The sequence below is a fragment of the Schistocerca cancellata genome, chromosome 6 (genome assembly GCF_023864275.1).
Source record: "Schistocerca cancellata isolate TAMUIC-IGC-003103 chromosome 6, iqSchCanc2.1, whole genome shotgun sequence".
Classification (NCBI taxonomy): domain Eukaryota; kingdom Metazoa; phylum Arthropoda; class Insecta; order Orthoptera; family Acrididae; genus Schistocerca; species Schistocerca cancellata.
The window spans coordinates 683,903,569-683,915,782 of record NC_064631.1 but is presented as its reverse complement, the minus strand read 5'-3'; the positions used below and the strand labels follow the sequence as shown (position 1 = coordinate 683,915,782).

Sequence of the window (12,214 nt, the reverse complement as noted above, 5' to 3'; positions counted from 1 at the left end):
GAGACAAAAGAAAAATTCGGAGTAGGTATTAAAATCCATGGAGTGGAAATAAAAACTTTAAGGTTCACCGATGACGTTGTAATTCTGTCAGAGACAGCAAAGGACTTGGAAGAGCAGTTGAACGGAATGGATGGTGTCTTGAAGGGAGGATATAAGATGAACATCAACAAAAGCAAAATGAGGATATTGGAATGTAGTCGAATTAAGTCGGGTGATGCTGAGGGAATTAGATTAGGAAATGAGACACTTAAAGTAGTACAGGAGTTTTGCTATTTGGGGAGCAAAATAACTGATGATTGTTGAAGTAGAGAGGATATAAAATGTAGACTGGCAATGGTGAGGAAAGCATTTCTGAAGAAGAAAAATTTGTTAACATTGAGTATAGATTTAAGTGTCAGGAAGTCGTTTCTGAAAGTATTTGTATGGAGTGTAGCCATGTATGGAAGTGAAACATGGACAATAAATACACTCCTGGAAATTGAAATAAGAACACCGTGAATTCATTGTCCCAGGAAGGGGAAACTTTATTGACACATTCCTGGGGTCAGATAAATCACATGATCACACTGACAGAACCACAGGCACATAGACACAGGCAACAGAGCATGCACAGTGTCGGCACTAGTAGAGTGTATATCCACCTTTCGCAGCAATGCAGGCTGCTATTCTCCCATGGAGACGATCGTAGAGATGCTGGATGTAGTCCTGTGGAATGGCTTGCCATGCCATTTCCACCTGGCGCCTCAGTTGGACCAGCGTTCGTACTGGACATGCAGACCGCGTGAGACGACGCTTCATCCAGTCCCAAACATGCTCAATGGGGGACAGATCTGGAGATCTTGCTGGCCAGGGTAGTTGACTTACACCTTCTAGAGCACGTTGAGTGGCACGGGATACATGCGGACGTGCATTGTCCTGTTGGAACAGCAGGTTCCCTTGCCGGTCTAGGAATGGTAGAAAGATGGGTTCGATGACGGTTTGGATGTACCATGCACTATTCAGTGTCCCCTCGACGATCACGAGTGGTGTACGGCCAGTGTAGGAGATCGCTCCCCACACCATGATGCCGGGTGTTGGCCCTGTGTGCCTCGGTCGTATGCAGTCCTGATTGTGGCGCTCACCTGCACGGCGCCAAACACGCATACGACCATCATTGGCACCAAGGCAGAAGCGACTCTCATCGCTGAAGACGACACGTCTCCATTCGTCTCCTCCATTCACACCTGTCGCGACACCACTGGAGGTGGGCTGCACGATGTTGGGGCGTGAGCGGAAGACGGCCTAACGGTGTGTGGGACCATAGCCCAGCTTCATGGAGACGGTTGCGAATGGTCCTCGCCGATACCCCAGGAGCAACAGTGTCCCTAATTTGCTGGGAAGTGGCGGTGCGGTCCGCTACGGCACTGCGTAGGATCCTACGGTCTTGGCGTGCATCCGTGCGTCGCTGCGGTCCGGTCCCAGGTCGACGGGCACGTGCACCTTCCGCCGACCACTGGCGACAACATTGATGTACTGTGGAGACCTCACGCCCCACGTGTTGAGCAATTCGGCGGTACGTCCACCCGGCCTCCCGCATGCCCACTATACGCCCTCGCTCAAAGTCCGTCAACTGCACATACGGTTCACGTCTATGCTGTCGCGACATGCTACCAGTGTTAAAGACTGCGATGGAGCTCCGTATGCCACGGCAAACTGGCTGACACTGACGGCGGCGGTGCACAAATGCTGCGCAGCTAGCGCCATTCGACGGCCAACACCGTGGTTCCTGGTGTGTCCGCTGTGCCGTGCGTGTGATCATTGCTTGTACAGCCCTCTCGCAGTGTCCGGAGCAAGTATGGTGGGTCTGACACACCGGTGTCAATGTGTTCTTTTTTCCATTTCCAGGAGTGTAGTTTGGACAAGAAGAGAATAGAAGCTTTCAAAATGTGGTGCTATAGAAGAATGCTGAAGATAAGATGGGTAGATCACATAACTAATGAAGAGGTATTGAATATGATTGGGGAGAAGAGGAGTCTGTGGCACAACTTGACTAGAAGAAGGGATTGGTTGTAGGACATTTTCTGAGGCATCAAGGGAACACCAATTTAGTGTTGGAGGGCAGCATGGAGTGTAAAAATCGTAGAGGGAGACCAAGAGATGAATACACTAAGTAGATTCAGAAGGATGTAGGCTGCAGTAGGTACTGGGAGATGAAGAAGCTTGCACAGGATAGAGTAGCATGGAGAGCTGCATCAGACCAGTCAGGACTGAAGACCACAACAACAGCATATCATATTGCAGAGTTAATGACTATAAACGTATTATTTGTACAGTAATAGTTACAGAAAGTCTCGATAATATAACTGCCATCTTTTCACGGTCACTAGTTGTTGGCTAAATGGTGGAGTTGTGTGGCACTGCAGAGGTTTGCCTCAAATGAAAGGCACATTACTTCACATGTCCAATGGAGATATTGAATTGTAATTATCATAAATACATTTAAATTTTAAAATACAATTTTTCCCCGTAGTTGCTCAGGTGGGAAAGGTAACAACTGTGCTACCAGCAATATTTATAACACTTCAGTCTGTGTGTCTTGCTTTCTTTCTCCAGAGATGTGAATGCCAACTGAATGACTGTTCAGATCTCCTTATTGTGCCAGATATTGAATTTATGTTCTAAAATTTCCTCAAACTGTTTACCTTCCTGCTGGCTTCATTAGCCAGCTCCTCCTCTATATTAAAGCAGAAAAGCACTTTCTTTTTGGATTATGTGTTCTTGTTTCTGCCTTGAAATCTATGGAAATAGGTCTTTTCTTCTTCTGTACCATAGTTCATTCTTTGTCCCTCCCTCCCCTGCCCCCTCCTCTCTTCAATCTTTACAGTTATTTATCCTACTCAGCTAACATCTGCTTTATCTGTTTTGAGATGCCTATCAACTATGTAATTGCTACCCTCGTAAATGAATGTGTTAAGCAAATACATATAGAATGCTTCACACCAAAACAAGCTGTGCTAACCAGCTATAAGCAATCCACACTATCGAATAACCTCACAGTGTTCAGAGAGCGATGTGTGTGCACTGAAACGGTCACCACACAAACCCATTCAGAGGTCATTAATTTGTAAAATAGTTGTTGCTTTACATTTTCTACCCATACTGCACAAGAATAGGCAATACCTTACACATACTAAGAGTAAATAAGACCATCACACAAGAACATTGTGAACATGTTCAGTATTAGGTTGTACATTAAGTTTCCTGATCCCATAAAGGCAATAAAGGATAGAACTTATCAAAGGACACAGTTTTACTGATTCCATAATGTGATTACTTCAATCAAATGCAATAAATAGTTGTTGAATCTTACAAGAAAAGACTACAGTGTCAACATTTATGTGTAATGTTTAATATTATGTCATTAGGCAATAACTTTTTCTGCTTCTATTATTTTATCCTCATTTACATCTACCATTCACATTCACAACTGTGAAGTGGGTGGCAGTAGAGCTTAAAATTGTATCACACACAGGGTGAGGCAGTTCTAGGCACTTCAGTTTGGAACCGCGTGACCGCTACGGTCGCAGGTTCGAATCCTGCCTCGGGCATGGATGTGTGTGATGTCCTTAGGTTAGTTATGTTTAATTAGTTCTAAGTTCTAGGCGACTGATGACCTCAGAAGTTAAGTCGCATAGTGCTCAGAGCCATTTGAACCATTTTTTCTTCCTATTCCTGTGCAGGTAGAATGTTTGAATCTCTATATGTGCACTTTAATCAGTTTCATCTTGGTTTGCAGTCTATACAGGAGTAGTACGCATGGACTGTGGTACAATCTGATTCTTCATTAAATATTTTCACAAACAGGCTAAAACCTGCATTTGCAGGATAGTTAGTGTCTTTTATAGGGAATGGAGATTTGATTGTAATCTATTCCTGCAGTAGTTACTCGGAGATGTAGAGGCTTGCACAGGATGGAGTAGCATGGAGAACTGTGTCAGACAAGTCTTTGGACTGAAGATGATGACGGTGACTACTAATTCCACAATCAGAAACAGGATATCACTATGTCAACCAACTCTTGCTTCATTGCATCCTTGCATCAGATTTTAAACCTAGAGCCATTAATTCTCCTCAAACTATATCTCCAGTTCCTGTGGACTCCACATAAGGCTTCCTGTCTAGGAAAAATTTGTGATAATTGCAGAGATCAAAGTGAAGTCTTCTGTGTGACAGTTGGACTGCAGAAGAGATGAGTCATTATTGGACTGCATGATTCAGCATGGCATTCTCTGGATGCAGCCCACTATTAAGGAGTCAGGTAAGCTGGTGAAGTCTATAGACCAAGTGCCACCCAGTTGCATCTCTGCTCTGCAGACACATTTAGGATCTTTGTTTGTACTGAAGTTGACTGCTCATATAACATTGAGTCTTTAAAAGTGCCAACATGTGAACAGTTTTAAAATGTGTTCTCAGTAAGCCACACCATGATATAAATGATGCCTGTATTTCTTAGGACATAGTAGTGTGTGTGTGTGTGTGTGTGTGTGTGTGTGTGTGGGCGCGCGCGCGCGCGCTCTGAAAATGATTCTTTGTAAAGTGAAATATGTGGAAGTGTATTGATGTTCTATGATATTGCAACCCATTTGTTTGTTCATGTGAAATTGTTGAAAAGTCTGATTTGGTTGTTGTTACTTTGTTAATCTTGACTAACAAGACATTGGCAACTACACACTGATCTCTCTCTCTCTCTCTCTCTCTCTCTCTCTAATTGAACAGGAATTTATATTCACTGTCCTACTTCTTTTTAACAGAAACAAAAAAGAGCCCTCATCTGTATACAAACGCTTATCGGCACACATTACTCTTGACCTGCCTGATCTGCCAGAAATTTCTGATGCTTTGCGTGAAACAGCCAACCGTGTGGAATCCATGATGGCTCATGCCAGGCATTCAGCTGGTGCAGAGCTGCAGAGGTCTCACACGGTTCACCACTGATGACAACCGCGTAAGTAAAATCCATAGAACATCTGCTGTTCTGAGATACAAGTAAATGAACAGGAGCAATGTTCTCCTTGAAGAGTTTTTCTGATCCAATGTTTCAGACTGTTGCAATATGAAGAGGATTTTCTAAACTAAGAACCCTGTTAAAAATTTGCTAATGAAATGTAAATTTTTAACAGCCCTTGTACTACCGTAGTACAAGAGCTGTTGAAAATTTATCTATATGAGTGGTCAGGGAAGGGTGGGGGTGGGGGGAGGAGATGGCTATTGGTTATTCAGTGACAATGAGACTTGCACTGTTGTAATTTCAATCAACAATTGAGCATTTTCCTAATGCTCTGTGAGCTTTGCAATCCCTCTGGTGAAAGTTCGTGCCTTTGTGGCTGTAACAAAAGCTGTTGCAGCCATAGACACGAGATAGTATCACAAACACAGAGGCATGTCCTTACCTTTGCAGTGTATTGTCATTGTTTCTACTCCATTGGCCACCAGGTTAGCTGCGGCGAGCTCTGACAGCACCCTAAACAATCCAATAAAAATTTGTGAAATTCTAACCGTTAGTGTACCAAAGTGTTCTTTGCCACCACTGTCACCACAGGAAGAATAATGGCAAACCAGTACCTAGAAACAGAAAGGAGGGGACTCCCATACCCTCTAAACATAATCTGCTAGGGCTGTCAGGCAAATATGAGGGGGGCTCATCTGCAAAAGCAGTGAATTATGTCTGCCAGAGGGAACCAACCAGTCTGACCTTAAATACTGTGAAGACTGTACACTTACAGCCTTGGCAGGAAGATAGAGGGACAGAAGGAGAAAAATCTCAGCAGTAAATGACTCCCATACTCCAGTGGAATATTAGTGGATTAAGAATTCATTTGCAGGCATTGGTGAGAGCCATGTATGTGTCTCCAGAAGATTCATCCTAAATGTAATAATGTCCCTGCTCTTGAGAATTATAGGATGAGTATGTGAGGAGAGGGCCAAAGGCAAATACCATTCTCAACTATTCTTCACAAAATTAGCACACAGCTTGTCAAACAAGGGAAAGGCAAACACCGAACTATAGTGAACTGATGGGCAGTGCATAGACACATGTAACAGAAAATGGTAATCACACTAGCTTTCAGGCTCTTGTTCTTTTTCTAGCAAAAGTACTGGAGCTCACACACAAGACACCAAACACATAAACCCACAACTGTGGCGTCACTGATTATTGGTTATTGATAGCAGTTCTTGGGCAAATGGAGGTGGTGAGAGGTGGGCGTTGTGGGGTAGTGTGAAGTAGTCTGACAAAAGATGCCTCAGTTGATGAACAATAAAAAAGAAAGGATTTCAGAGGGTAGAGCAACCTGTCATACCTCCCGGACCATGCCTTGCTGACTTACTATGCCTTCTACATCCCCCAAAACTTCTTCCACCCTCCATGAAACACACTGCTCCTGAACACCCATCTCATAACACTGTTGTTAACCTTCCTGTCAAAACACTGACCCCTGCCGAAGACTCAGTACTTTATAAAGGCCTCATCTTTAGCTGAAAACCTGAGTTCAGTCATGCTGGATACGTAAAAGACCTTCTTTCCTTTACTTATTCTGTACAGTGGAAACATTTCTTTACCAAGCACCCAACTGACAACAGCCAACTGAAACCACACATGGAACCTTGCTTAAAATAGTTCCAGCCATGATCCTCCTCCCTTTCCACCCACACATCCCCTGGAAATCTTTTAAGAAATTCCATACTTCTAACCTGACCTCACCTTCCTTTCCTAAATTCCTCCCCAGCGAGTCCAACATCACTCCTATGAAACACAGCTATCCATAACCTCGAAACCAATACAGACCTTATCTTCCTTATCACAGATAAAGGCTGCACTAGTGGTCATAAATCATAGTGACTATGTGACTGATGGTTTCTGCCAACTTCCTGACACCTTTGCATCCAAACTTTATGACCATGATCCCTTGCACAAGTCTGTGATCTCCAACAACTCCCCAGGTTAGGTCCATCCCAAAATCTGACACCTAAATCCATCTCCCTCCCCGTGCCAGAATCCCCCCCTCCGCACTCCTGTCTTTCACCTACTCCACAAACCCAACCCCCAAGTCTCCCCACTTATCATCCCATTGTGGCTGTGTACAATGCTCCCATGGAATGAACCTTTGCCTTTGTTCATCAAACTATTGTTCATAACATCCCATTCTACATTCAAGACATCTCTCATTTCATTCACTGCCTTTCCACAGTTCATATACCATTATCACATTGTTGGTCATTACACTCCTGTCCACACCAACATCTCCCATGCCCATGGCTTTGTCACCATGGAACACTACCTTTCCCTATGTCCTCTTGACACCAAACCCACCATCTCTGTCCTAATATTTCTAGCCAATCACATCCTGATCCACAATTACTTCATTTTCGAAGACCAAATCTGTAAACAGATCTGTTGTATTGCCATGGCTACTTGCATGGCATGTGGAGGAAGCCTTCCTGTTCAGTTAACACTCACACCCCTACACCCTTCATTGATGACATTTTCATGATCTGGACTCATGGCAAGAACAATCTTTGCTCTTTCTTCCATAATGATAACACCTACTTCCAAATCCTCTTCATCTGGTCCTTCTCAATTCAGTGAACCGCCTTCCTAGATGTTGATCTCCACTTTTCAGATGGCTCCATAAAGACATCTGTTTGTATCAAGGGCACCAGCCACCAGCAGCATCTCCACTTTGACAGCTGTCACCCATTCCATGTTAAAAAGTCTCTTCCTTGCAGGCTCACCTCCTGTGGATCCCACATCTGCAGTGGAAAGCAGAAATTGTCAAAATATACTGATAAGTTTGCCAGAGCCTTTATTGAGAGACAATATCTTATCCAGCCCATCCATAAACAAATCTCTTGCACCATTTCCTCCTCTGGAATCAACAAAACTGTTAACCATCCACCGACTAGCACTCTTCTGATTTCCCAGCATCACCCTGGCATTGAAAAGCTCAGATATATCCCTCAACAGGGCTTCAACTACCTCTCCTCATGGTGAGGGATATACTACCAAAGATCCTATTCAAAGCCTCCAGAGTAGTGTCCCACTGCCCACTCTCATCAGAGACTATGTTGAACCTAATTTTAAATTGTTATGTAGACCTAGCTATTCTTTCTGAATCAGATTGCTCCCTTTGCTTTCTTCATTTGCCCTTTCAGCAAATTAAAGTCTAGTCCTCACTTTGTAGTTTGACTCATCTTTCTCTTTTTGTCAAAATTTTGGCAGTATTGTGGGTCATTTGGGGAAGGGCACCTTGGATGGCAACCTATAGCACATGATGATTGCCTACAGCCTACACATTCTCAGCACATGGACAACTACTCCTTCCAAGAAGCTAAAGCACTAGTCATTCTAACATTGTTGGATCATCATGTACTCTCTTGACTGTAGCTCTGTGCTGACACAGAGCTTCCACAGTTAATGTCTTTTCTGTTACCTTGCACAGTTTACTCATTGTTTTCTCTTCTGTGGCAGTTTTAATGCATAATGCGTTATATGGCTCTGTACGCAATGTTGAGTTTTTGTACATCTTCCAGAAGAACATACCCTGAAAGACAGCTGTCAAGATGGGTTCGCAACAAGGCAAACTAGATGCTCTATTTGAAAATAAGAATGGCCAGGAACACGTGGACTGTGTCACCAGCATGATCTGTTCCCAAGTCTTCAGGACAACTGAGAAGACAGTCCATTCCTGGTGGAGTGAAGAATGCTGCTCCAAAATCAGAGATAGGTGTGATTCCTCATAGAGGTTAAAGTGAAAACTGTCACTTAAGAAACATGCATCATTTCAGGTTATGAGAGCAAAATGCAATTGTGCAGTAAAAGAGAACAAAAAGACGCTGATGCAGGCATTCCTGAATCTATAAACTGTTCCATTAAGCTGTTGATTGTATGGTAGATCATCAGGAGTACTTCCAAGAAAGATGCTAGGTGCCCAGTTAGTGCTGTAATAAAGAGTGGTACTGCACAGACCACCAAATGAGACATTGTACGGACTATGGTGAGTCTTTTGCTCACATTAACGTTACCACCATTTCATCAGTATCAGTTGACTTCTAAGAGAGAGTGTTGACTTCAGTTTTACCAACCATTAAATTTAAAACTGCCATTTAGCAGTGTGGGAGTATATATTGACATTCTCTCTGATATGTAATATGTAACCAGCATGTAATATGACAGCATTCATTGCAGCATGTTGTGAAACCTCAGCAGAAATGCTAACACAGAAAGAAGTGGTTTTTGTTTCATTCAGTTGGCTTCATAATTAAGTTCATGTTTTTAGTTCAAGTAGACCATGCATGTCAGAAAGCAAGAAGAATGTGTTCGGGTGGAACTCCAATTATCAAGACAAGATATTAATGAAATTACTTAATTTATGATGAAAATGAATGTACACTCCTGGAAATTGAAATAAGAACACCGTGAATTCATTGTCCCAGGAAGGGGAAATTTTATTGACACATTCCTGGGGTCAGATACATCACATGATCACACTGACAGAACCACAGGCACATAGACACAGGCAACAGAGCATGCACAATGTCGGCACTAGTACTGTGTATATCCACCTTTCGCAGCAATGCAGGCTGCTATTCTCCCATGGAGACGATCGTAGAGATGCTGGATGTAGTCCTGTGGAATGGCTTGCCATGCCATTTCCACCTGGCGCCTCAGTTGGACCAGCGTTCGTGCTGGACGTGCAGACCGCGTGAGACGACGCTTCATCCAGTCCCAAACATGCTCAATGGGGGACAGATCTGGAGATCTTGCTGGCCAGGGTAGTTGACTTACACCTTCTAGAGCACGTTGGGTGGCACGGGATACATGCGGACGTGCATTGTCCTGTTGGAACAGCAAGTTCCCTTGCCGGTCTAGGAATGGTAGAACGATGGGTTCGATGACGGTTTGGATGTACCGTGCACTATTCAGTGTCCCCTCGACGATCACCAATGGTGTACGGCCAGTGTAGGAGATCGCTCCCCACACCATGATGCCGGGTGTTGGCCCTGTGTGCCTCGGTCGTATGCAGTCCTGATTGTGGCGCTCACCTGCACGGCGCCAAACACGCATACGACCATCATTGGCACCAAGGCAGAAGCGACTCTCATCGCTGAAGACGACACGTCTCCATTCGTCCCTCCATTCACGCCTGTCGCGACACCACTGGAGGCGGGCTGCACGATGTTGGGGCGTGAGCGGAAGACGGCCTAACGGTGTGCGGGACCGTAGCCCAGCTTCATGGAGACGGTTGCGAATGGTCCTCGCCGATACCCCAGGAGCAACAGTGTCCCTAATTTGCTGGGAAGTGGCGGTGCGGTCCCCTACGGCACTGCGTAGGATCCTACGGTCTTGGCGTGCATCCGTGCGTCGCTGCGGTCCGGTCCCAGGTCGACGGGCACGTGCACCTTCCGCCGACCACTGGCGACAACATTGATGTACTGTGGAGACCTCACGCCCCACGTGTTGAGCAATTCGGCGGTACGTCCACCCGGCCTCCCGCATGCCCACTATACGCCCTCGCTCAAAGTCCGGCAACTGCACATACGGTTCACGTCCACGCTGTCGCGGCATGCTACCAGTGTTAAAGACTGCGATGGAGCTCCGTATGCTACGGCAAACTGGCTGACACTGACGGCGGCGGTGCACAAATGCTGCGCAGCTAGCGCCATTCGACGGCCAACACCGCGGTTCCTGGTGTGTCCGCTGTGCCGTGCGTGTGATCATTGCTTGTACAGCCCTCTCGCAGTGTCCGGAGCAAGTATGGTGGGTCTGACACACCAGTGTCAATGTGTTTTTTTTTTCCATTTCCAGGAGTGTATATGATTCTAGGTGTAAACTGTTCTTTCAAGTCGATGTTTTAATTTAGTTGCAGCCACTGAAAAATATTTCAAAACATTCAAGAATGTTATGGGACAAATTACAGGCTGACAAGAGCATACACAGGGTCTGAGCTTCTGAAGAAGCACTTGAATTTGATGAAATAAGCAAGCACAGTATCTAAGATGAAATTGGTAATAAAAGGTGCTGTTGTTTAGCAAGATATGTTGCTTTAAAACTAAGAAGTAAATATGCCTTTATATATACAAATATAAACTAACTTTGGGAGATGATGGTTCATGTAATATATTGTCCTGATACAGTGTGTGAAGGATCATTGACAACACAAAGTGAAGAATTTCTGGGTTGCATAGAGATAATACAGGAGTGTTTAGAAATTTTCATGGGCTTCACAAATTGTGAAATAAAAGCAAATACTGGGGAAAAAAGTACCAAACCAAAAAACTTATTTTCAGAATAGGTTTTTGGTAGATTTATTTGTACATCACATAGTGGCCTCTCAATAAGGAAATTACTGAACAGCAAGGGCAGAAGAAGGCACAGACTTAAGAAGTTAAGGTAGTATATCTAAACAATCCTTAGCAGACAAGTTGCATATTTCATTCAAGCCCTAACAATAAAACTTTTGTTAAAGAAAGATGTTCTTAAGAACATTTGCATTTGGGCAGTTTAAACACAGAATTTGTTAAGAAAACTTTCTGATAATATTAAGGTGTAAAAATACAACAGAAAACTCAGGTGCCATATATTGTTTAACAACTATGGCTATTTCATGTCGCAGGAGGCCTATAGCAAATTTTCTCTATTTGTGTGATTCTCTATATACAATTTGGAACCTTCACTATTATAGTACTTCACTTCCCTTCAAAGTCCAATTGCATGCTTTGCTTTGAGGGGCAGGAGGGAGACAGATGGGGGAGACGGGAAGGGCTCGTGGTAGGGAGTCCCTGTCATCATGGATTGCCAGTGAAAGCTTGAGTTTTAGTATGACATCAGTGACCTACAAACTTAACAAAACTCATGCTCAAACTGGAGAAGGTTGCATTTCTGTATGAAAAGCTATGAAGAAGAGAGCATCCGTGTACATTACCACACTGTAGTAGCAGAAGGGTCAAAGATGGGAAAGAACTCAAAGCTAGATGATAGTACATCCAGGAGTATGAATTAGACAGACAGTCATCCATCTCAGTCTAGCCAGTCATTGCAACAGAGATCTGAAATTGATGCCTCATTATTCTACATCTACATCTACATCTACATCCATACTCCGCAAGCCACCTGACGGTGTGTGGCGGAGGGTACCTTCAGTACCTCTATCGGTTCTCCCTTCTATTCCAGTCTCGT

The 12,214-nt window shown here is 44.1% G+C and overlaps 1 protein-coding gene across 2 annotated transcripts in view; it reads left to right on the top strand.

Moving 5' to 3' along the window:
- Nucleotides 1-12,214, top strand: part of LOC126191235 (BLOC-1-related complex subunit 8 homolog) — a 146,139-nt gene that overhangs the window by 107,104 nt on the left and 26,821 nt on the right. For both annotated transcript variants that reach the window (XR_007538332.1, XM_049932039.1), the window contains exon 4: nt 4,791-4,984. Coding sequence is in view for 1 of the 2 variants with exons in the window: in XM_049932039.1 (XP_049787996.1) it covers nt 4,791-4,974 (184 nt within the window). In the remaining variant the exon portion in view is untranslated. The remainder of the gene's footprint in view (nt 1-4,790; nt 4,985-12,214) is intronic.